Consider the following 26,843-nt stretch of genomic DNA (forward strand, 5'->3'; position numbering starts at 1 on the left):
AATTGGTATTTGGGATCTCCTTTAAAAATAAAGAAACGCGTATTTTTTTTGTTTTTAGAAAATCCAATTAATGGTGGGGGGTAAAAGGGGGATGATTTTTTAATATGAGTGTATCTATACCTCAAAACTTTTAAAGTTTACAGATGTAAACATTGGTATTTAGAATGTCCTTTAAAAATAAAGAAACACGTATTTTTTGTTTTTGGAAAATCCAATTAATCGGAGGGTGAAAAGGGGGTGAATTTTTAAAATGAGTGAATCTATATCTCCAAACTTTTAAAGTTTGCAGATGTAAAAATTGGTATTTAGAATCTTCATTAAAAATAAAGAAACACGTATTTTCTTGTTTTCGGAAAATCGCAATAGGAGGAGTGAAAAGGGGTGAAAAAGCGGTTGAATCCTTTAATGAGGCTACTTATATCTCAGAAACTGAAGATATTACAGATCTGAAAATTGGTGTTTGGGATCTCTTTTAAAAATAAAGAAACACGTATTTTTTTGTTTTTGGAAAATCCAATTAATGGGGGGTGAAAAGGGGGTGATTTTTTAAAATGAGTGTATCTATATCTCAAAACTTTATAGTTTATAGACATAAAAATTGGTATTTAGAATCTCCTTTAAAAATAAAGAAACACGCATTCTTTTGTTTTTGGAAAATCCCAATAGGAAGGGTGTAAAAGGGTGAGTAATGGGTTGAATGCCTTTAATGAGGCTACTTATATTTCAGAACCTGAAGATATTACAGACCTGAAAATTTGTATTTGGGATCTACTTTAAAAGTAAAGAAACATGTATTTTTTCGTTTTTGGAAAATCCAAATATTGGGGGGTGAAAAGTGAGGGTGAATTTTTAAAATGAGTGTGTCTACCTCTTAAAACTTTAAAATTTACAGATGTAAAATTGGTACTTATATTCTCCTCTAAAAATAAAGGAACACGTCTTTTTTTGTTTCCTTAAATCCCAATAGGAGGGGTTTAAAAGGGTGAAAAATGGGTTGAATACCTTTAATAAGGATACATATATCTCAGAAACGAAAGATATTACAGAACTGAAAATTTGTATATGGGATCTCCTTTAAAAATAAAGAAACACGTATTTTTTAGTTTTTGGAAAATCCAATTAATGGCGGTTAAACAGGAGTGACAAAATGGGGTGAATTTTTTGAAAGACTATATCTACAGAATATCTTGGAAACGTAAAATGCTACAGACGTAAAAAGTGGGTGTTTGGAATCTCCTGTAAATGTAAAGAAACATAGGTGATTTGTTTTGGGAAACTCCACTTAAGGGGAACTCAAAAGGGGTGAAATTTTAAAATGAGAATTTTTACACTGTATCTCAAAAAACTTAACATGTTACAGAAGTGAAAAATGGTATTTTTTTTATCTCTATTAAACATAAAGAAACGTGTATTTTTAGTTTTCGGAAATACCACTTGGGTGGAGCGGTGGGGGGGGGGGTAAAAGTGACTGAAAATGGTGTTGAATTCTTTTAATTAGGCTACTGATATCTCAAATATGAAGATGTTACAGACGTGAAATTTGATATTTGGAATCTGCTTTAAAAGTAAAGAAACACGTATTGTCGGAAAATCCAATAAAGGGGGGGGGGGGGTGAAAGAATTGAAAAATTAATTGCCTTAATTGTATGAGAATACATACATCTAATAAAAACTAAAGTTGTTACAGACGTGATAATTCGTATTTGGATCTCCTTTAAAAACAAAGGAAAACGCTTTTTGGGGGCAAAACCATCTTGGAGGGCGGGAGTGTAAAGGAGTTGAATTCCTTTAATGAGGACACATAAATCAAAAACTGAAGAATTTTGAGTCGTGATAATTGGTATTTAGAAGATCCTTTACTATTAAAGAAACAAGTATTTTTTGCGGGAAAATTCACTTGGGGAGGGGGGGGAGTAGTGTGAAATGAAGTGCAAAAAGTAAATTATTTTTATGGGGATACTTATATATCAAAGCTGAAGGTAATAGACGTGAACATTGGTGTTTGGAATCTCCCTTAAACATACAGAAACAAGCCTTCTTTTAATTTTTCGTGGGGGGGGGGGGGGGAGGTGGCGGTAAATAAACTTAACGGCGGTGGGGTGTAGAAGGAGGTGAGACCAATTGATTTTACTGTTATTAATGTACTTATAAGAATCCTCCGTTGCTCAGACGCAAGCATGCCTTCCTCTCACAGCTGGGTTCCGTGGTTCAAATCCCGTTCGCTCCATGTGTCATTCGTGCTGGACAAAACGGAGGCGGGACAGGTTTTTCTCCGGATACTCCGGTTTTCCCTGTCATCAGCCATTCCAGCAAGACATAATAATAATAATAATAATAATAATAATAATAATAATAATAATAATAATAATAATAATGTTCCGGACCGTCGTCAAATGTGCGGACCGCGCTGGAAACGGCTCCTGGACGGGTAATGACTAAGAATGCAGCCTGGCCGCGGGTTCAGTGCCGCCAAGGCACCCAATATGACACCACGCTGGATCTCCTGAAGGATTTTATCCATATTAAAAATGATTATAGGAAAATATGGTACAGATTTACGGACCCAACTGACCGGGAGGAATACCTGAGCCTAACCCGGGAAGTACGAAATCGATTGCTGAAAAGGAAGATTGAAAAATGGGAGGAAACGTGCCGTAAAATAATAGAAAACGAGTCAGATCGGGAATTTTGGTGGATTATATATCTAAAACAATAAGCATTCAATTATAAATTTCAGTATAATACCATAGCGAAGCACGGGTATCTTGCTAGTTTTGTATATTTTAGTGTTTGTAAATATGTAATCTCAATCTGTTTCATTAAACGTATTTGACCGTTTCATGCTGCATCCATGTGATTTGAATTCAGTCCTATGAAGTCCATTAACCAGAGACATTGAAGCAATTAAATTTAGAACACCTAGTTTCAAATGCTATTCAATCACAAAACAGCAGTAGTATATGAGGATGTGGAGATTGTCCTGTCTAATTCTCCCTCTTACCACACTGGCCTGCCATTACGATGTTCCTATTGTATGTTCCTTTCAATAACTATTCTTATATAAATCACCTTCACATTAGAAGGTATTTCTTCCCAATTAAGCCAGTTGCACAAGCCATTTTTATTCACAGAAAAAATGAATAAAAGTTATCCCCTAAGAATATCTAGCAGTAACTAAAATGTCTTAAAAATATCCTAAACGTTTAAGGATTTCCAGCATATACTTCATCTTCATCATCATCATCATCATCTGTATTTCACAGGATGAGACTTCTATCACTTGTAATGTCTCTCCGAAAATAGAGGGGCACACTATATCGTTTTACACTTTATTTTTTGTACGTCCAGGTATGGTTCACATTTCACTTTTGAAGGTGATGACGTGTAACTAGTGTCTTGTTCCACCATTTGGCAGCAGCACACGCACAGGGGCACAGAATGCACTCGTCATAGCCATTTCATTACAACACTGTCAGCGTAGGAGCAGACAACATGGAAAGCAACCATCAGGGACAGCATTATACGAGTTGGTTTCTAAAGGAAAGAAGGCGTGACCACTGCAGAAATTCACCGGTGCTTGGTGGCAGTCTGTGGAGAACATGCGCCTTCACGGTTAACAGTTTACAACTGGGTGGAAGGTTGGAAAACAGGGCACACATCGTTGGACAAGGGAACCAGCTCTGGAAGGACTGTGACAGTGTCAACACCAGCCAACATTGCCCTGGTCGAACAGGCCATCCATGGAAACATATGCATCACATTTACGGAAATGGAGGCAGCCACAAGAATTAGCCAAAAACACCGCACAGCGCATCGTGCATGGCCACTTACAGTTGGGGAAGGTGTCATCAACGTGGGTGCCTCCATTTCCGTAAATGTGATGCATTTGTTTCCTTGGATGGTCTGTTCGACCAGGGCAATGTTGGTTGGTATTGACAGTAGCACATTCCTTCCAGAACTGGTTTCCTTGTCCACCAATGTGTGCCCTGTTTTCCAACCTTCCACCCAGTTGTAAACTGTTTTCCGTGATGGCGCACGTTCTCCACAGACTGCCACCAAGCGCTGATGAATTTCTGCAGTGGTCACGCCTTCTTTCCATAGGAACCAAGTTGTATAGCGCTGTCCCTGATGGTTGCTTTCCATGTTGTCTGCTCCTACTCTGACAGTGTTTTAACGAAATGGTTATGACGAGTGCATTCGTTGGCCCCTGTGCGTGTGCTGGTACCAAAAGGGTGGGAAAAGACACTAGTTCCACATCACCACCTTCAAAGTGAAATGTGAACCATACCCGGACGTACAAAAAATAAGGTGAAAAAATATATAGTACACCCTTTGTAAATAGAAATATCTACTTATTAACCATTGGAAAATAACCTTATTCATTAAATTCATAAATAATTAACTTGATTATGGGTCAGATGTCTACTACATGATTTCCCCACACCCTTCCACAAGAAGATGAATCTTCCTTTGCTCTAAATACAAATAAACATTTCTGGAAAAAAAAAAACATTTTCCAATCTGACTTTTTTTTTTATAAATTGCTTGACTTCACACCAACACAGATAGGTCTTACGGTGACAATGGGATAGAAATTTTTTTTTTGCTATTTGCTTTACGTCGCACCGACACAGATAGGTCTTATGGCGACGATGGGATAGGAAAGGTCTAGGAAGTGGAAGGAAGCGGCCATGGCCTTAATTAAGGTACAGCCCCGGCATTTGCATGGTGTGAAAATAGGAAACCACGGAAAACCATCTTCAGGGCTGCCGACAGTGGGGCTCGAACAATGGGATAGAAAAGGGCTACGAGTAGGAAGGAAGCAGCCGTGGCTTTAATTATAGTACAGCACTTGCCTGGTGTGAAAATGGAAAACCACAGGAAACCATCTTTAGGGCTGCTGACAGTCTGGTTCGAACCCACTATCTCCCGAAGGCAAGCTGATAGTAGCGCATTCCTAACCGCACGACCAACTCACTCGGTCAATCTGTGATTAATCTGGATGCCACACAGATATTTGCACAAAACAAGGACAGAAGAATTAGTATTCTTTGATGGATTACGATCCTGGTTGAAAGTTTTATTCAACATTTTAACATAAATTAATTGTTTGCACCATTTTGCTCAAAGCAGGCATGCAATAAGTTTATCCTCCTCAGTAAGTCAATTATCAACTACCATACCTTTTTAGGATAGTTGCTGCATTGTACTTCATCATAATCAGGTACATTCTTCTTGTTAGACATTAACCATACCTGGAACAAAGATTATTCAGGTGAGAGTAATACACATGGATCTGTTTGCATATCAGCATTCAAACTTTTACAATTTACAATTTGCTTTTTATACTGCACCAAAACAGATAGGTCTTACACAACGTGATTCAGCCGCCCCTCCCAAGGTAGTTTTATGCAACCCACAATATTCATTCCGTCCTGAAAACATCTGCCCTGCCGGTATGTTCAGACAACACAACTGGATATCTTGGTATTTATAGCTTCACCATGATAGGACGCTGTAATGTTATACTCGTATTAAACTCTAGAAGACATGCGTGTACCTTCCATATCATATGAACCTGACACACCGGTGAAACACTAAATTGATATTGTGACCACAGTAAAACTATTACTTGCTCTAAGCCGACTGTGCCATAGAGGACTGTAGTGTAGTTGGTAAAGGTGCAGCGGAGCAGGCTTGCATGTCAGGTGGGAGGTAGGAGTCCGGGGCAAAAGATTACACTGTTTAATACATATCGCACGCAGTTCAATACCTGCTTTCATACAAATTGTGTGTGTGTGTGAATGAACGTGTTTGTGGCCTTAAGAAGGGCTGATTAGTTAGCAAGCTGGACACATACGGACCGGGAATAACAGGAACACAACTGCCCTGACAACGTTTTATCGCAGCAAATGTTCGATGTGATGACTGTTTTGGTTTATGCACATTCCGACCCGGTGTCCAATAGATTGTCTTGCGCGCTGAAGCACTCCAGGTGTAATTGTTCGGCAGGCATCTGTGATGAGTTGCCAGAGCTGGTCGTTGTTTTCCAGCGCTTCAGTGTAAACGACGTTCTTCAAATGTCCCCGGCGTTAAATCCGGCGATCTGAAGGCCATGAAAAAGGGCCTCCTCGTCCTATCCATTTCCCTGTCAGTTCATCGTTCAGATGGTTACAAATGGGCAAAGTCGAATATAGTGAAGCTCCATCCTGTTGCAACCACCTCGTTACACGATCATGCAAGGAAACATCCTTCAGCAGCAGTGGGAGTTCCTGACGCGGAAAGTGCAGGTAGCGTGGACCCATCCAATGGCCCTAAAAGAAATAAGATCCAATCGGGCAATCCCCCAAGATTCCACACCAAATATTCACTCCCCATCGTACTTGATGGGCCACCCATCGCACCCAATGAGGATTGTCCGGACTCCAATCTTGCATGTTGTGGCGATTGGCGTTCCCATTATTGTGGAAGCATGATTCGTCTGAGAACAAGATATGCAATACGAATGCTGCATCATTGTCCAGTGTGCCTAATAGCCACCGACAGAACTCCATTCGAGCTTCAAAATCCCGCCCATGGAGCTCCTGGTGTAGCTCAAGATGGTATGGATAAGATTTATATTCATGCAGTATTCGCCAGACGGACAGCCGGCTGGTGTTCATCTGTCGTGCAATCGACCTTGTACTGATGTGTGGATTATTACAAGCTGCCTCTTGAACGGCCTCTCCTGTTTCACCCGATGTAACGGGCCTATCACAGACTGGTGGCTGGTTGGAAATCATGCCTGTTGTCTTTAGGCGTCTTTCAGCATTTAGGGAATGTCGTAGCAGCCAGGTGTTGCCTGTCAGGATACCGTTCCTGGTACAGACGTAGTGCCTCGCACGCGTTTTGTCTTGCTTCCCCATAAATGAGGAGCATGTAAACATACTCCTCTATGGAAAACCTGCCGAATGACAGCAGAGATTACAGTACATTCAGGCCCTAATCAGCGGAGTATGCGCAGGGCACAAGATGAATAACAGCATCATTCTACTGTTTGAATGTCATCTGTGTTTACATATTCGAACCGCCACTGGCACATTCCATAGATTGCTAGGCAAACGCCTAACTGCATCCGCTACACTACACTGCTGGAAACATGCTGGTAGTACGAAGAGAGCAGAGTACATATGCCATCCGGTTTGGTGTTTAAGACATTAATTACTGCACTGTTACCTAGTTTTCTGCATTGATTCCCCTCTTTGTTACACCTGGTCACGAAGCACGACACATTAACATAGTTACATAGTAAAAGGACGTTGGTACATGATTTCAAGGCGTCATGTTTTGTGAATGGATGATATAACATTTCACTTGGGTTCAGAATCGTGTGCAAAATGTGCTCGCTGAACATTAGTACCATACAGCATGCCTGCAGGGGAATAGCACCCCTATAACCATGTGCACGTTAGTTGGGCTGCAGCAAACGATATTGGAAGGTGTCGTGTGTCTGCGCGCTCCTCGCTCTGCACCGCCTGCTCCGCGCACGGAACAGCCTGGATTGTTCTCGACTCTACGAGACGTCTGCACTGCGCTTGCCTGTTACATCAGCCAGCTATATAAAGGCGCTGCCTTCCAGCCACAGGCGAGGACTTGCCAGTGCCCAGCACCAGATTACGCCGAATGTCGAACACGGAGGCTATCCCTCTTAAAAAGGTGTCTCTAATAGGTGGACTGATTCTGAGTGTTTGAGGTTTCACCTCGGGTTACTGCCTCCGCTCCCGTTTCCTGCAGCCACGTCGAGCCCGATGACAGTATTCCCTCAGTCCCACCTAGGCTCAATCACATCAATTAGTATTCTACTAATTATGCATTTCAATGTCAGTTCCTGACAAGTTACAGAAACAACTAATATTCTATTAGTGCAAGCTTTCGCTACTGATTACACTTGTGACGGTATAGAAAAGATAGTTTTCAACTATCAAGAACTCTAGCTTTTCAATGAACTTTCGCATCAAGATAGATTCATGTATATATGTATATAAAGTGTACATTCTTTTTGAACTTCAGTCTACAAGCAACGTTAACTGTTATAATTTTCATACTGCTTCGAGGAAAGTTTTATTTGAAAGTATGTATGTATGTTGTTAAGACTATCTGAAGCAATAAAATATAGTTGTGTTCCTGTATACCTGTTCTTGTATACAACACAACTAAAATTGGCGACGAGGTAAACTAACGCGCAGACCTCGCCAATTACATTAAAATTGGTGACGAGGGAAACTAACGCGCAGACCTCGCCAATTACATTTAAAATTGGCGACGAGCCAAACTAACACGCAGATTTCGCAAATTACATTAAAATTGGCGACAAGGTACACACAGTACTACGTACCTCACAAATTCGGCGAAGAAGTAAACAACGTCATCAGTAACTATAACCAGCACATCGGGACCAACAGCACTCTGCCAACAGTTCGCATTTATCCAGCACAATTCTACCTCGGTACGACTCCGTCGAACTACGGACAGTCCGCTTCCTTTTCACGGCTCGCCCTCTTCCAACACCTGTTCGGCGCACGCCAAGCTCTCTCTCTCACTCCCAGCTGCTTGCGTGAAGGTCAGGTTGTCAGCCAGTCTCAGTACACGCTGCTTCATAAGTTATTCTCTCTCTCGCACTGCACACCATGGCTACGACGGAGCAATTCGCTGCTATATTACAAGCTTTACAACAGCAGCAACAGCAATTCATGCAACAACAACAAACAGCATTGCTTACAGCTATACAAGCTCTTTCTGCTTCTGCACAGCCCACAGCAGTCCCAACATTTTCTGCTTTTGACCCGGCTCACGAAGAATGGTCAGCCTATTACGCCCGCCTTCAGCAACACTTCATCTGCCATTCAATCGCGGACAAAAAGCGACAACGTGCTCTATTTCTCAGTTCAGTTGGAAATTCGACGTGTGAATTACTGCAAAAATTAAGCCCTGAGGAGCAAATTTCCGAAGTGCCTTTCGCCCAGCTATTAGCTTGTATCAATGAGCATTATACTAGAGACCCGCACATCGTAGCCGCTCGCTACAAGTTTTTTCCAAGCAGGAAGCAACCGCACCAGACTCATGCTGAGTGGATCGCGGAACTACGTGGTCTCGCCAAGCCCTGCCAGTTTATCTGTTCTAAGGACGGTTGTGGTACGCCCTATACAGATTCTCTCATTCGGGACATGGTCATTCTCCATACTCCCCAGGACAAAGTTCGTTTTGACGCTGTTAAGAAGAGTAACCCTTCTTTAGAAGAAGTACAGCATATAGCTACTGTATATGAACTCACTACCAAGACTGCCGCGGAAATTGCTAATAAACATGAGGTCGCTCAAGTCTCGCAGCCTGCCCGCCAGTTGTCTGCTCCTTCGAACCGCCCCAGCAAATCGCTTTCTGCCAAGCGTTCTCGCCAGGTTCCCTCTCACTCTTCTCCAAGAAAGCCTGCTGCTCAGAAGACGTCTCACCTCCTGCCTTCCTGCAGAGGATATTTCAAACATCACGACCGCCGTGACTGCCGTTTCTTCAAAGCTACTTGTGATTGTTGTCATAAAATCGGGCACATCAAGACAGTCTGTAAATGTTCGCTCCGCCCTGCCAAGACTTCTTCGACACGAAAGCCTAATACTCAGCCCCGACAGGAGATGGAAATAGATCAGATCAATCTCATTCTGCCTACCAAGAATTCCAGCAAGATACTAGTTCCACTCTCTTTCTCTGATCACTCTATTGAATTTCAGTTAGATACTGGCTCACCTGTCTCTATCATCAACCTGGCTAAGTATCATGACTTAGGCTCACCTTCGTGCTCTCCAGCTGACATGCAGCTTGTTACGTTTAACAAGAGGAAGATTGATATTAAGGGCCAGATCACTCTTCCAGCCAGCTATAAGGGTATTCAGAAAGTCATTACCTTACTAGTAGTCAACAACTACACAGCTTCTAATATTCTAGGCATGGATCTCTTCAATTTATTCGGTTTCCAAATTCATGACAACGTCAATGTAGTCTCCACCTTGCAACCTACCTCTGATGTTACGGATCTCCTGGAGCAATTTCCTGAAGTCTTCGACTCCACACTAGGCACCGCCAAGGACTACACTGCTCACATACAGCTGAAATCAGGAGCCAAGCCTCGCTTTTTCAAAGCCCGTCCTGTTCCACTTGCACTTTAAGACCAAGTTAATGACGAGTTAAACAGATGGATAGAAGCCGATATAGTGGTCCCTGTTACTTCCAGTCAATGGGCTACTCCTCTGGTCGTCATTAAGAAACCCAATGGCAAGGTACGCCTTTGTGGTGATTTTCGCTCTACGGTCAACTCACAGATTGAAACCGACGTCTTTCCAATTCCCCGTCCAGAAGAATTATTTCGCCGTTTAGCAGGTGGTCAATATTTCTCTAAAGTGGATCTAAAAGAAGCCTATCTACAGCTACTTTTAAACGACGAATCCAAGCAATTTCTCACGCTGAATACTCCTCTTGGACTGCTCCAGCTCCAGCGTCTCCCTTTAGGCGTCTCTTCATCAGCTGCTATTTTACAGCGCTATTTAGAGCAGCTCACCGCCTCCATTCCTGGTTGTGCGCACTACCTTGATGACATTCTGGTGACTGGCAAAGATCATCAAGAACATCTCCATAATCTGCGCTTACTTCTCACTAAATTGAAAGAAAATGGTCTCCGCGCGAACTTAGATAAAGGCACTTTCTTTCAACCGCAAGTACACTACTTAGGTCATATCCTCGATAAGAACGGCATTCGACCGGAATGTCTCTGCGATCGTCAACATGCCTGCACCACAGAACATCAAGCAGCTCCAATCTTTCATAGGCAAAGCGGACTATTATAATAAGTTCATTCCACGCTTCGCTTCAGTTGCAGCTCCGTTGAACGCCTTACGCAAGAAAGGTGTTAAATTTCAGTGGTCTCCGCAATGCCAACACGCCTGGCAAGCTATCAACAAAGCCCTTGTTCAAGCTGTCAAACTCACTCACTTTCAGCCCGGCAAGCTCCTCACGCTCGCCACGGACGCCTCCGGTTATGGAATCAGTGCCGTTCTCTCTCAGAAGGATCGTCACGGACAAGAACGTCCTATAGCTTTCGCTTCAAAGACACTCAACGAGCATCAACGTTGTTACTCTCAGATTGAAAAAGAAGCTTTAGCTATCATCTTTGGTATTCGCTGTTTCAACGAATATCTCTATGGCAACCATTTCCTGATCATTACTGATCACAAGCCTCTTGTACACTTATTCCATCCTGGTAATAAGATCCCTGAGCATTCGCTCCGTAAACTTCAGAGATGGTCCATATTCCTTTCTGATTATTTCTATCAGATCGCCTATCGTGCCACATCCCAGCATTGTAATGCTGATGCCCTCTCTCGCTTACCAGTGGGTCCTGACACCACCTTCGATTCCCAGGAATCAGAATGTCTCCAGTTGGACATCGAACTCAAAGACACTGTATCCAGCTTTCCCATTGACGCTACCTGCATCGCTAAAGCAACGGATAAGGACAATACTCTTGCTACAGTACGTACTTACATACGCAACGGTTGGCCTCTTCAGAACAAACTCCCTTCCAGCCTAGCGCCTTATCATCGTCTTCAGCATCGTCTCACGACTCGTGCCGGAGTTATACTCTTAGAGACAGGCTCCCTCATCCGAGTGGTTATCCCACTGAGTCTACGACAACGAGTTCTCGACTTGTTACATCAAAGTCATTGGGGCATATCCCGCACTAAGCAACTTGCACGTCAACACTGCTATTGGCCCGGTATTGACACCGCCATAGAGAAGCTCATCCGCCATTGTGAACAATGTCAAATTCATCAGAACGCCTCGTCCTCTGACCTCGCTTCATGGCCTCCTACTTCTCCATGGGAACGAGTACACATCGACTTCGCTGGACCTTTTCTCAACTCCATGTGGCTCATCGTGATAGATTCTCTATCTAACTTTCCCTACGTAGTTGACATTCATTCTACTACTACTACAGAAGCTACCATTCGTGCACTTCAGAAGATATTTACAACTGAAGGCTTACCACAACTGCTAATTTCCGACAATGGACCGCAATTTACTGCTACTGCTTTCCAGAACTTCTGTACATATAATGGTATTCGGCACATCCTAGCACGGCCTTTTCACCCTCAATCTAATGGTGAAGCTGAACGTTTTGTGCAAACTTTTAAGAAAAGTATGAAGAAAGCCGTATCTTCAGGTTTAAGTAAAGAGCAAGCATTTTTACAGCTCCTAGGAAATTATAGAACTCTGCCCGGCGCTGACAATGTAACTCCCGCTCAAAAGCTCCATGGACGCCCTCACAGAACTTTACTTTCTCTGTTGCAGCCTCTTCCTACCCAGCCGAAGCACTCTCCAACGAAGTTTAATGTCAACGACAAGGTCTACATTCGCACCTTCAAGTCCAAACCGCTCTGGCTACCTGGTGTCATCTGCCGCACCTTAGGTCATCGTCTCTACGAGATTCAGACTGCTGAGAAACGCATCTGCCGCCACCAGGACCAGATACGCCTCTGATATCGTCCATATCCTACTATTGATTGTATTGTTAAACCTGCCAAGTCTATTGCTGAACGAGCTCTAGATCACTTAATTCATATGGGTTCCTTTCAGGAAGATTCTTCTCCACTTCGCCCAGTCCTGGCTCCAGACAACACGACAGAGACTGCCAACTCTCCTGCCCAGCATCGCTGCCGCCGCCAACGCTGCCGCCGCTTTGCGCCGTACCGGCGTAATTAGGAGGGGAGGGTGTCGTGTGTCTGCGCGCTCCTCGCTCTGCGCCGCCTGTTCCGGCACACAACAGCCTGGATTGTTCTCGACTCTACGAGACGTCTGCACTGCGCTTGCCTGTTACATCAGCCAGCTATATAAAGGCGCTGCCTTCCAGCCACAGGCGAGGACTTGCCAGTGCCTAGCACCAGATTACGCCAAATGTCGAACACGGAGGCTATACCTCTTAAAAAGGTGTCTCTAATAGGTGGACTGATTCTGAGGGCCATTTTCTCCAAATCGAGTTAAACCTGGTATAAATTAAACCCGTTTAACTTTAGTACCTAGTTTAAAGTTGCGTCCATTTTCTCCACCAATTTCTGACACTCGTTTAGTTTAAACGGGCGAGCTGTCGTTGGCGCTAACGTTGGCTGCACTGAAGGAATAGTCGAAGGCATGGTCGATTGGAATTGGCCAATCAGAGCCAAGTAATTCAATGACCGACATTTTTGTAATAATATCAGCTGTTTGTGGCGAATTAATGCTATCGTACGTAGTGAATAAAGAACAAATTCGGCGGGATATTAGCTTTACTGATAAATAAATTGTTAACATTTGTGCGAAGTGTTGTGTCATATAATTCTACCTATTGCTGTCTACAATTTATTGGAACGCACTTTTATTTCTTATTTTTCTCTGTCATGCTTTACCATAAACAAGTACCGTGGGCCTAATACGTGTCTTTTGATGTCTGTATTGTCTTATGGAACACACGGGAACGTTGAAATATTAAAATCCTGGTCTTTCAGCAATAGGCCTACGGTATTCCATTTATGTGAATTTCAAGTAAACAAATTCCAAGCATGCTCGGGATCTATCTCCTATCAAAATCCATCGCCCTCGGCCGGGATCAATCTCACAAACCTTGGATCCAGCAGACAGACCACTGAGGATGTATTATTTGGAGATGTATTACTTGATTCCATATTCGTTTATAACATAACCAAGTTCGCGATATGTCGTACTGTATGCATAATACTCTTCTCCCTATAGCATTAATATTTCTATTGCTGGTATGCTGGCAATAGATACGATGAAACATTATTCACTATAATTTATTCTATTACAAGTTTGCTAGCAAGCATGAAACACTTTATTGTTTTTCTGATCCTATAAATATATAATCTAGCGATTAGAAATTGTATACCACCGCCTCTCCTACCGTGCCGGTCAACATTCTGATGGTAAAAATATTTTCAACAAATTGGATTCGAACCGTCTTGTCACGGATTCGGACGATGCGGACTTAACGCTTTAGCGACCACAGCCACCAGGTACCGCATGAAGAGCGGACGTATTACACGACTTATGTAGGAATATTTTTATGGTTCACATTACAGTATTCATACCACCAACAGTATTTTACGGTATATAATATTATAAGGAGACTGCAATTTAAGGTCTGTGGTCCCCGTTGTTAATGAAAAAAATGCCTGCTGCATCATATCTTAAAGCAACCAGAATCATTGCTTGTAGCGAAATAGCATTATTTCGTGCAGTTGACGTTTCAAATGAATCCTTCTTCGGTACTAGACAACCCTTGCTGTTCGCTTATGAATTATAAATCCATCAAAGAACTCTGTTACATCCGATTTTCCAAGATTGTAAACTTTTGTTGGAATGCGGCTTCTTAACCTCTCTTGCACATCAAAATTATTTCCTATTTAACCAAAGACTTCAATAAAATATCCCATTTTTCTAATGCTAATACTAGGTTATAATTTTAGTACGTTTTTCATTAAAGTGCTGCAGTACTGGTAGTCAAAACTAACCCTTCTATTAGGAAAATCACAGATACGTTAATAAAATGTCAAGAAGGTTGAATATAAACAGCAGTTTAAACCAACAATATAGAAGGTTTAACTCTGAGCCAGGTTTAAACTTGATTCAAAGTTTAAACCAATATGGGGAAAATGAATTTTAGTTTAAACTCAGACTTAAACCAGATTAAAATAAACCTAGTTTAAACTCATTTGGGGAAAACTGCCCTGAGTGTTTGAGGTTTCACCTCGGGTTACTGCCTCCGCTCCCGTTTCCTGCAGCCACGTCGAGCCCGATGACAGTATTCCCTCAGTCCCACCTAGGCTCAATCACATCAATTAGTATTCTACTAATTATGCATTTCAATATCAGTTCCTGACAAGTTACAGAAACAACTAATATTCTATTAGTGCAAGCTTTCGCTACTGATTACACTTGTGACGGTATAGAAAAGATAGTTTTCAACTATCAAGAACTCTAGCTTTTCAATGAACTTTCGCATCAAGATAGATTCATGTATATATGTATATAAAGTGTACATTCTTTTTTGAACTTCAGTCTACAAGCAACGTTAACTGTTATAATTTTCATACTGCTTCGAGGAAAGTTTTATTTGAATGTATGTATGTATGTATGTTGTTAAGACTATCTGAAGCAATAAAATATAGTTGTGTTCCTGTATACCTGTTCTTGTATACAACAGAAGGGACTGCTGAATCACACTGTAACAACATGCCTGCAGGGGAATAGCACCCCTATAACCATGTGCACGATAGTTGGGCTGCAACAAACGATATTGGAAGGGGCTGCTGAATCACACTGTATGATAATGATTGCCAATGAGAACCTGGAATATTTATCCTGAATGAGTAAATTCATGATTCCCATATAAATGGTCCATAATTGGACATTATAAATTTCCCAGCAAACTCATTCTGTGTTGCCAGCGTTTCACCCCACTGCCAATTTGGACTCGTCAGTTAATATCTAGCATGAGGAATGAAAACTTCTAGATGATGATGCCTCCACTATATGCACTAGCCACGTGTATTGGTAAGTGTGTTAGTTACCAACTGATGAGCTCAAATTGGCACACTAGGGCAAAATGCTGACAACCAAGAATGAGTCAGCAGGAACATTTGTAATGTCTAGTAACAGACCATTTATACTGGAATATTGAATTTACTCATTCAGGACAAATATTTCAGGTTCCCTATGAACAAACCCCATGGCACAACAGCCCTGAAGGGCCATGGCCTACCAAGCGACCGCTGCTCAACCCGAAGGCCTGCAGGTTACGAGGTGCCATGTGGTCAGCACGAAGAATCCTCTCGGCCTTTATTCTTGGCTTTCTAGACCGGGGCTGCTATCTCACTGTCAGATAGCTCCTCAATTGTAATCACATAGTCTGAGTGGACCTCGAACCAGCCCTCGGGTACAGGTAAAAATCCCTGACCTGGCCAGGAATCGAACCCGGGGCCTCCAGGTAAGAGGCAGGCACGCTACCCCTACACCACAGGGCCGGCAGGTTCCCTAAGGGAATCGATATTTATATCATCCGACAGCCTAGTCTCCCATAGTGCATTAGCACTGCCCGTGGCTCCAAGTAGCCTACGCAGTGGCATCCAACATATGCACTAGCCATGCATGTTGGTAGGTGTGCTAGTTACCAACTGATGAGCCCAAATTGGAACACTGTGGTGAATCGCTGGCAACCAAGAATGAGTCAGCCGGAACATTTATAATGTCCAATAACAGACTATTTACATTAGAATTATAGATAGGTCTTATGGTGGCGATGGAACAGGAAAGGGCTAGGAGTGGGAAAAAAGCATGCATGTCTTTAATTAATGCAGAACCACAGCATTTGCCTGGTGCGAAAATAGGAAACCACATTCCGGGCTGCTGACAGATTCGAACCCACTAATCTCCCAAATGCAAGCTCACAGCTGAGCGATCCTAACAGCACAGCCAACTCACTCAGTCTTCAACTTTCTATGCAACTGTTAGTATCACGACCACAGTCACTGAATCTCCAGTTTTACATGGAACCCAGTATGTATGTATGTATGTATGTATGTATGTATGTATGTATGTATGTAGAAGGAATGTTTAACACATCAGATCTATACATACATCTCTTGCATTTAAGAATACTTTGTTACAAAGCTAGTGTTCGAAATAATACCTTCTCCAATTTGTTACCTTCCAACAGATATTTACCTTAAAATGCTAACTTTTTTTTTTTTTTTTTTTTTACCATGCACTCTCGAATAATTTGTCCATCCCCAAGGCCTTCAGTTAAAAGTATCCTGAGTCTGATTCTCGGCTGTGTCAGGAATTTTATCTGCATCTGGTTATATCCTCCAACATGCGGACTGGATACCTGTGTTTGTCCTAAGACACTCTTCTTCGTATACACCACACTACTATCCACCAAAGAAACATGTAATAGTGAATACATCCCTCCACATGGGACTGGCATCTGGCAGTAGAACACACCTACGACCCCTCCAGTGTGAAGAAAGCAATGGGATAATAAAAATAATGAAATGGAAATGAAATGGCATATGGCTTTTAGTGCCAGGAGTGTCCAAGGACATGTTTGGCTCACCAGGTGCAGGTCTTTTCATTTGACACCCGTAGACGACCTGCGCGTCATGATGAGAATGAAATTACGATAAGGACAACACATACACCCCGCCCCCATGCCAGCGGAATTAACCAATGATGGTTTAAAAAACCCTAACCTGCCGGGAATCAATCCGGGACCCCAATATCAAATGCCAGCATTTAGCCATGGAGCCGGACATCATCATCATCATCATCATCATTTTTTTTTTAATTAAGGGCCTAATATGGAAAGGGGTGAAAGTGCCAAAACATTTCCGGTAAAAGCAAACTGGTACTTTCACCCTTCTCTACCAAAGGAGACCAAGAATAATAATTACCTATGACATTTAACGTGCAAGAATACTTCATCAAATAAATTTTAATTTCTTTAATTAAGTGGCTCAGAAATTAGAAAATATATGACTTTCAATATGCTTATGATAACTGTACCGGGCGGTACACCCCTACGCCGCAATTTTAAATCTTGCGCCAATAAATCCTCCTCTACTGGAGAAAATCTGAATCTTATAAACTGGACCAATTTATAAGTTTCTCAGAAGATGTCTCTAAAAAAAAAGCTATGATCATGCACCCTGGTGCGAAGTGAAGGAACTTTATTTGAAGACATTTTGTATCCATAAGTTTTCCTCTTTACTAAATTTTGTTCTTTCATTTGTAGGTTGGCAGTATTAATCTTTTCTTTCCGCCTGTTTTGATTTTAACCAATCAAGAATTTCTGTAATTAATTTCCTACCGATCATGTGTTTCTTCTCCGATTTTGTGTGTAACTTTTGATGTTAGCCAATAAAAGACGGTGGGTGTGTCTTAATTATTCATGAAAGGTCTTGAAACTTCCCCGAGGGTTTAAAAACTGCTGATTTTCACGGCTCTTCGCCACTTCTTCTACATCTAGCTTAGTGTATGGACATGTAGCAGGGGGCGGGTAGCGCCTCTTCCTTCGGGCAGCAGCTTTTCAACAAGGTAATGGCCGTTTAACATCTTTATTTCTTGCTAGCTCAGCAGTTTAACCCACGGGGCAGGTCCAAAACCTTTAATATGTAACCTATCTCTTGAAACATGTAAATTTCTTTCAGTCTTTGTAAAACTTCATATATCTTTAACTGTAATTCAGGGATAGAGAGTGCTTTACCCTCTCGAGCTCCCCTTCATTTTGATTTGAGGTGACTACGTTTTCATAACCGATTTTCTACTCTTCCTTAATGTGTTCAAAATTTTTTTTTACGAGTCACCTCCCTAGTTTGAGAATAGCCCCTGTGTCATCGGTCTAGTGCCTTCTGAGGTTTTGAAATGTGTATTTAGGAGTGCTAATTCACGCCTCCATTCCTTTTGCATTTAGGGCAATTTAAATGAACCTATTATTTTTCTATTAAGGCCCAGTAGGCTAGGTACAAGATACCCCTGTTTTTTTCTAAGTGGTGCCTTGAGGGCAATTTTTGGTAAAATCTGTTATGGCCTTTAGTAGGCTCAGAAAAATTGAGATTGGGTCAGCTCTTTTTGAGGTGGTAAAGGGCCTCTAGGAGGTCTGATATGTTTTTTGGAGCTAATGCTCCTAGTATAAAGGGGTTTTCTGCCCTTTGAACAAATGTGTGTCTTGGTAAAGTTGGGCTAGTAGCTCAAGGATTGTGGAATTGGGGCTAGAAGCCCAGAACTTGTTAAGACCCCAAAACTTGTACTTTCGTTCGTAAAATTTTACCTTATACCTGATTATTGGATAGCTGTTGACTTGTACTTGTTAAGTTTTCAAATTCTATGTAAAAATTGTTAAACCTTGCTAGATCTGAAAATATAACCTTGATTGAAATTTTAATTCATCTTTTGGCCTTGTAGTTAGACCCATTGCAGCCCGCACCTTCTTTCACCTCTGCCTTCCATGCGTAACTCCGTAACAATAACATCTGTAAATATTTACATCGTTGTGGGAAAGCTCATTCACTTGTAATGTGAGTTTTAAAACACAGTATGCATTTCAATGTCTTATGAAGGCATTCTAATAAGAGTAATATTTCCTCACTTTCACTTCGCTATGGGATAGCTAACTCTCACCTTGAACAACTCAATATTTAACAAATAACATGAGAAATTAAACAGAACATGATCTAAAAATCACACTTGTTTATTTGAAAATGTAAATAAAATAATGTGTAACTAACATTTATTCAGTCTCCGGCATTATCATGCATAATGAAGACACTGTGATCAGTTTTCTGTATTATCACTTTCAGCATTGATATCCTCATGAATACCAAGCAGATTCCATCAGATCATTTTGTGTTCCTCTTTCTCCAGGAACTGTATCATCATTCTTATTGCACTTCTTCTTTTCATCACTTATTGGATTCTTTCTTGTTATTTCTGGTAGTGCTTCATCGACTCTGGAGATCTTGCTGATGAGTTTATCAACACTAAGAAACTAAACATTAGCAATCTATCTTTTATTTGTGTCAACTGGTAAAATCCTTCTGTACTTTATGTGAAAGATACTCACAATGAACTCACTGAGACCACCGTTTGCAAGATGATGATGTAACATACGGTTTCCCATACCGCCTGTTTTCTTGATGTTCTCAGACCAGTTTTTTTTTGTAATCTACCACAATGCATAAATACACCAAAGAATATAATAATCATTTATTGTTAAACAATTACTGATTATGACAAAATAAACAGTAACCAGATCACAATGATTACGGTGCTGCATGAACAAACAAATAAACATGTGGTACACACTGACACAACGGACAGCACGGAAGAATTGCTGTGCGAGATGCTGGCACATTCACTCTTCCCTAACAAACTCAACTGGGCACATTGGACTGTGGATCTATCTACTTGTGGAACTTCCTGCCAACTAAAATAATGACCTCGGGCACATGAACCGTTCACCACCATATGCGACATGATTAATGCATCAATTTATTTCAAAAAATATTATGATGATGATGCTTATGCTTGTTGTTTAAAGGGGCCTAACATCGAGGTCATCGGCCCTTAATGGTAGAAAATGAGATGAAATGTTATCACAAATTAAAAGTCCAAAATCCTCTACTGACCAGAATTCAAAGCGGACGGACGGACGGACGGACGGACGGACGGATTTAAAAAGATCAGTGGAACCGATCCCCGTGGGTTCCCTCATCCCATGGTGTCGCTCACATAGTGCTACTAATCACAGGTACTGTAAAAGCCGTCGAGCCCTCGTTGCTACTAATCACAAACCTAGCTGGTACCCAACAGAGGTGCTATGCGCAAGTAAAAGCGACCCAGGGTGTTCCCCGCATGGTGGTGCTAATCACAAGTAGTTTCATGTTTCTAATTTGATCATCCCTTGGTAACCACTTTTAGTCACCTCTTACGGCAGGCAATGGATACCATGGGTGTATTCTTCATCTACACCCCCCACCCACGGGGGGTTTATTTAAAAAAGTTATTTCAAGAAACACTTTTTTTCATATTTCAGCGCTTTCACCTTTCTCCATCGTCGGTCCTGAATTTGCATTACGTTGCAACAACACAGGTAGGTTTTATGGCAATGATGGGACAGGAATGGGCTAGGAGTGGGAAGGAAGTGGCCGTGGTCTTAAGATACAACCCAGCATTTGCCTGGTGTGAAAATGGGAAACCCCAGAAAACCATTTTCAGAATTGCCAACGATAGGGTTCAAAACTTTTTTTTTTACAAGGTGTTTTATGTTGCACTGGCACAGATAGGTCTTATGGCAACGATGAGACAGGAAGGGGCTAGGACTGGAAAGGAAGCGGCCATGGCCTTAATTAAGGTACAGCCCCAGCATTTGCCTGGTGTGAAAATGGGAAACCAAGGAAAGCCATCTTAGGACTGCCGACATCGGGGTTCGAACCCACTATCTCCCGAATTCTGGATACAGGCCGCACTTAAGCGACTGCAGCTATCGAGCTCAGTGGGGTTCAAAACGACTATCTCCCGAATGCAAGCTCACACCTGCACGACCCAACCACAACGGCCAATAATGTCATTGGTAAACATAATAGTACAGGAACGCCTACCTTTAGCGGAAATTTCATGAACAGGAAAACAGTCTGTATCGGAATATTTTCCCATTCCAGTGAATTATAATTTAATATTCATGTAAGTTTACCTGTATTTAACAGAAACTGTGCGACGTGGAAACAGAAGGAAATTTTGCGATTATAACAGAAAAAATAAGTAAAGTTCCTTCCTAGCCATTTCAGTACATGTGTATTCTGAATGGATCTTAGGTGACCGAGATAGCATTTGGTTGGGAAATGAACTCAGACCATCTTGTTGTACGGTGGCAACTCTATCTGTACACCATGACAGGGATATTCTGTGTGGTTTGGACATCCTTTACTGTAGGAATGTGGAAAGACCGAAACTTGAGGCAGGAAACTTAGGGCCTCCTCCATCCCTTATCTAATTTTGTCCCCATGTGAGAGCAACCTTCTTTTTTGACTAACGGAACGAAGCAATTTGGGAGGGTGGGGGACACTACCTGCTTAACTATGCAGTGCACATTTCCTAGAAAGGTCACAGATTTAGTGAGCTTGTTAGCAATCACAGAACATTGTGCTGCAGTTTAGAGTGTAATTTTAAATGTGACAGAAGGACAGAAAGGCGTGATTTTAGATTTGAACACACAAATTAAGGTTTTAGTAGCTGTTAAGCAGATTGTAGCAAAGTGTACGACTGGAAAAATGCAAGTTTGTGAAATTAACATTTTTTAAGGTGGTTTTATTTCTGGGGAACTTGAAAAGCCATCAGTTATAGGAAAAGCAGCAAAACCCAGATGCTCCAAAAACATTGATTTAAAGAGTCTACCTGTTGACTGGAGATCCAATAATTTTTTTATTTTTTTAATTTTTTATTTTGCTAGTTGCCTTACGTTGCGCCGACAGAGGTAGGTGTTATGGCGACAATGGGATAGGAAAGGGCTAGGAGTGGGAAGGAAGCAGCCGTGGCCTTAATTAATTTGCCCGATGTGAAAATGGGAAACCATGGAAAACCATCTTTAGGGCTGCCAACAGTGGGGTTCGAACCCACTATCTCCCAGATGCAAGCTCAAAGCTGCGCGCCCCTAACCGCATGGCCAACTCGCCCGGTGAAATCCAGTAAGAGGGTATGGATGAAAACATACCTAATGGAAGAATGGTTGTTGTCATTCAACTCAATAATGAAGCAACAAAACAGGAATGTTGATAATGCTACATGCCATCCAGCCATCCAGCTTTCTAATGTTAAGCTTGCATGGTTCCCTCTGAACACTTCTAGTGTAACTCAGCCAAAAGACCATGGCTTCATTAATTGTTTTAAGATTAATTACTGAAAACTGACAATGGCATCACTGTTTGCAAACATGGAATCTGTGTCCTCTGCCACCACACAAACTAAATCTCCGTGCTTGATACTGTAATTTGGATTGCAGAAGCAGTGACAGGGGTGTCGCCCAACACGGTACGTCATTGCTTTCATAAAGCCAAGTCGGTCTCACACCCTGACGAAGGAACCATAATAAACAAAAATACCGATGTGCTGAAACAAAGGCTTGAATAGTGTAATCATGGTAACGTCAGTGCAGAAGATTATGTGACCATTGATCTGGAGGTTGAGACAGAGGCGGCGGTAGAAAACATCGAAGAGTTTGTCGCCCATCACCTCCAAGAAAGAAAACAGAATTTGATGGTGATGATGAAGAAAACAAAGACGATGAATAAGATGGTTTATGTAACATGAAGTCCTACCAACCTGCCCTATCAGTTGTAAAGGGCATTCAGTCTTTCTCGCTAGCGAATAATAGCGCAGAATTATTTTATATTATTAGCCGTGCCCGCATTTTTATTGCGAACCATGCTACCAGGAAATAGTTGTGTCCAGTGTACAATTCTGGATTACTGGAAGAGGTAAATGACAGTACTGTACAGTATACTATTGGCGTTATTTGTATAAAACTTGTAATATGTATTAAATAAGTGTGTGCACTGTACTACTGTGCACTGTGAGGAAGTTCTAAGCAAGGAGAGATTTGTGTTCATGCTGATTAACTAGTGTTTATAAATGTGTGATCAGTGTCATTATTGTAAGCTTAGCCACAAAAAATTAATCAACCTAGTGCGCACACACAGATGGAGTGTTAAGCCTATGCAGATGGTGCAGCGACCAAATTCTTTGCTCAACCACACATGTACTGTCTCTACATGAGCATAAGGCAGTAGGCATCAATGAGACATTGATCTTTCAAGCGGACAGTGAATGTCAACATGGGTAGATGTAAGGATGTGACAGAGTGGCAAAAAGGGACAATCGTGTTAGGCTGTACCCATGGCCATATGGTGCGTGAAGTTGCGGGAGTTTCTGGTGTTTCACATTGGACTGTTCAATGTGTCTGCCAGCAGTGGTGTACTACGCGTGGCCATGAAACACAACGTCAGAACTGTGATCGGAAAAAGATCCTGACTGAGAGAGACCGGAATTGCGTTCCGCGGCTTGTGAATCAAAATTGCTTCCATACCCGACAGGCATGGTGCAGTCAGTGAATGAAGGTCCATCCCAAACTATTAATGAGAGAACATTGTGATGGGAACTGCATGCAATGAACATTTGGAGTCAGTAACCTCATAAAAGGCCATTGCTCACACAGGCATTTAAAGCTGCGCATCTTCAATGGGCTAGAAATCATCGAATGTGGGCAGTAGCTCACTGGCGGAACGTAATGTGGTCTGATGAATCACTTTTTTTCCTGTGTTCCAATTATACATGTCGTCGAGTGCACCGAAAGCCAAATGAAGCACTTCATCCTGGATGTGTGCAACATCAGGTTCAAGCCGGAGGTGGGTCTTGAGGTTTTGGTGGTGTTTCTCGTACCATGGATTGAGCCTGCTCACTGAGGTGATCATTAACATGAACCAGCATATTTATTTAATCATTCCGGATGATCAGGTGTTGCCTTTCAGTCAACATCTACATAACGAGTATGCTATAGATACCCCGATTTTTCAAGATGACAGCAGGCAAAGTTCATCAGGCTGGACGCATATGCGACTGGTTTTATGAACACTGCCACACGCTATTACATCTCAATTGGCCTGCAAAAACACCTGACTTGAACCCCAATGAAAATCTGTGGGACATGTTGGAACAGCGGGTAAAATGCCTACAACAGCATCCCCGCAATCTGGTGGAATTGTGCAATCAAATCCTCAGTGAGTGGCTTAATCTGGATGCGACATACCTGCACAAGCTTGTGAACTTACTTCCTAACCGAATCCAGGCAGTTATCAAGTCCAGAGGCAGAATTACATGGTATAAAATGATGCTTGTAATGATTTCTCCAGGGGTGACTATTTTTTTTGTCCGGTGAGCTTATCTACTCTGCACAAAATCATATATGTAAATCTACTGCTGAATTATCTAACGGAGGTATGTACTTATGATTTTAATTTATTTTTTAACCACTTTTATGAACTAGAACCCTGCAAACTGCGGAAAATATTTCCAGTCCCTCGGGTTTCTGCTGAGGACAGGTATTATTGTATAGCTTGTGGGCCTTTGCCGTGTCAAGGAAAAAAAAAGGTGAAATTTCTTAAGTTTGACAAAGAACTTTACTCCACATCTTCAAAAGAAAATCTTTTGTGTTCACAAGGAAGACTTCTCTAATAATGCCAGTTTGAATTTGAGAATACTTTACCACTGATCTATTGTAAGTGGTACTTTTGTTCGTCACCAGATGGCTCACTGCGCGCTAGCCTTCTGAATGGGAAGTGACGACGCAATCTTAGCTCTAATTAAGATGTTTCTGGTTCAGTCTATTTGTGAAATAAACAGCACGGTCATCAGATGTATCGAAGACATACATGGTAGAAGAAATAAGTAAATACACTAAAACAATAAAATAAAATAAAATAAAATAAAATAAAATAAAATGCAATAAAATGCTGACAAGGATAGAAGAACAGAATAGAGCTAAGGATGGAAAGAAAAATGTGTAGGAATGAAAGGAAAGGGAAAAAAAGGGACAGAAAAATCAGTGTGTGAGCTGGGAGGCAGAGGAGCGGGTGGAGTGTGGGAGTAAGGACATACTATAATGAGGTTCAAGACATGAGAGTGAAAAGAAGAATCTTTTTTTTTTTTTTTGCTAGGGGCTTTACGTCGCACCGACACAGATAGGTCTTATGGCGACTATGGGATAGGAAATGAAAATGGGAAACCACGGAAAACCATCTTCAGGGCTGCCGATAGTGGGATTCGAACCTACTATCTCCCGGATGCAAGCTCACAGCCGCGCGCCTCTACGCGCACGGCCATCTCGCCCAGTGAAAGAAGAATCATACAGTAACAAGTGTACAGAGGTTATGAAAGTATGAGATATAGCCTAAAGTGAGGCATGAGGAGAATACGAAGGAGAGTTGTAAAAAGGACTGAAAATGTGGTTGAATTATTTTTATGAGAAACTGTACTTATATCTCACACAGTGAAGATGCCACAGACATGACAATTTGTATTTGGAGTCTTTGTTAAAAATAAAGAAAAGCACATTTTTATTACAGAAAATCGACTTAGGGGCGTCGGGTGGACGAAAAGAAGTGAAGAGAGATGTATACTTTTTATGAAGATACTGGAATACTTTTTTTTTTTTTTTTTTTTTTTTTTTTTTTTTTTTGCTAGTGGCTTTACATTGCACCGACTGGAATACTGAAGTAGTTACAGATGAAAAAATTGGTATTTGGCATCTGTAAAACATAAAGGAACACGCATAATTTGTTTTCTGAAAATGCACTTGAGGGGAAGTGTTTAAGGGGGTGAATTTTTAAAATGAGCATATCTACAGTATATCCCAAAAACGTTACATATTACAGACGTGAAAATTGGTATTTTAAATTTCTTTTCAAAATAAAGTAACACGTATTTTTTGTCCCGGAAAAACACTTAAGTGGTTGTGTTGGGTTGTAAAAAGGACTGAAAAAGGGGTTGAATTATTTTTATGAGGATACTTATATCTCAAAAACTGAAAATGTTACAGACACGAAAATTTGTATTCGGAATCTCTTTTAACCTTCATCGGCTAACGTATGCGGCTGTTGGCCGCAAAATTTGGAACCAATTCGTTGTTTTGTCTCGGCGCATCACAGTGTAATGGAAGGAGCCAGTATTCCTAAGTTACCGCCTTCCCCATTAGCCGGCACGGTTTCCAGAAGTCTCCACGACAAGGAGGCGCCCAGTGTGACTTCTAAGTTCATAGGTGTCAGATCGGCGGCTGTCTGCCGCACGTTAGCCAGTGGGTCTCAGCTTTTGGTCATGTACCGGGAGGTACACCTCTACGCCGCACTTTTAAATCTTGCGCCAATAAAACCTCCTCTACAGGAGAAACTCGGAACTTAAAACTGGACCAACTTATAAATTTTCTCAGAAGATGTCACTACCGTAAAAAAAAAAATTTTGGTGAAGTTTCCTGAACTGTGTGAAATTCTACTTGTTTTGTTTTCCATTCAGCAAGAAGTTTGGACATTCTCTCATAGAGGTCACTACAAAACTATGATCATGTTTTCATGAGTTTTTCCTTTTTTTCGTTCATTCATTTTTGGGTTGGCAATATTTATCCTGTCTTTCCGCCTGTTTTGATTTCAACCAATCAAGAATTTCTGTGA

At 41.6% G+C, this 26,843-nt stretch overlaps 1 protein-coding gene across 2 annotated transcripts in view; it reads right to left on the reverse strand.

The window, feature by feature from the left end:
- The window catches only part of LOC136864736 (protein halfway), a 261,173-nt gene that overhangs the window by 45,668 nt on the left and 188,662 nt on the right, over positions 1–26,843 (reverse strand). For both annotated transcript variants that reach the window (XM_067142079.2, XM_067142078.2), the window contains one exon: positions 5,184–5,255. In XM_067142079.2, the coding sequence (XP_066998180.1) occupies positions 5,184–5,255 (72 nt within the window). The remainder of the gene's footprint in view (positions 1–5,183; positions 5,256–26,843) is intronic.

This window comes from Anabrus simplex, chromosome 2 (assembly GCF_040414725.1).
Source record: "Anabrus simplex isolate iqAnaSimp1 chromosome 2, ASM4041472v1, whole genome shotgun sequence".
Classification (NCBI taxonomy): domain Eukaryota; kingdom Metazoa; phylum Arthropoda; class Insecta; order Orthoptera; family Tettigoniidae; genus Anabrus; species Anabrus simplex.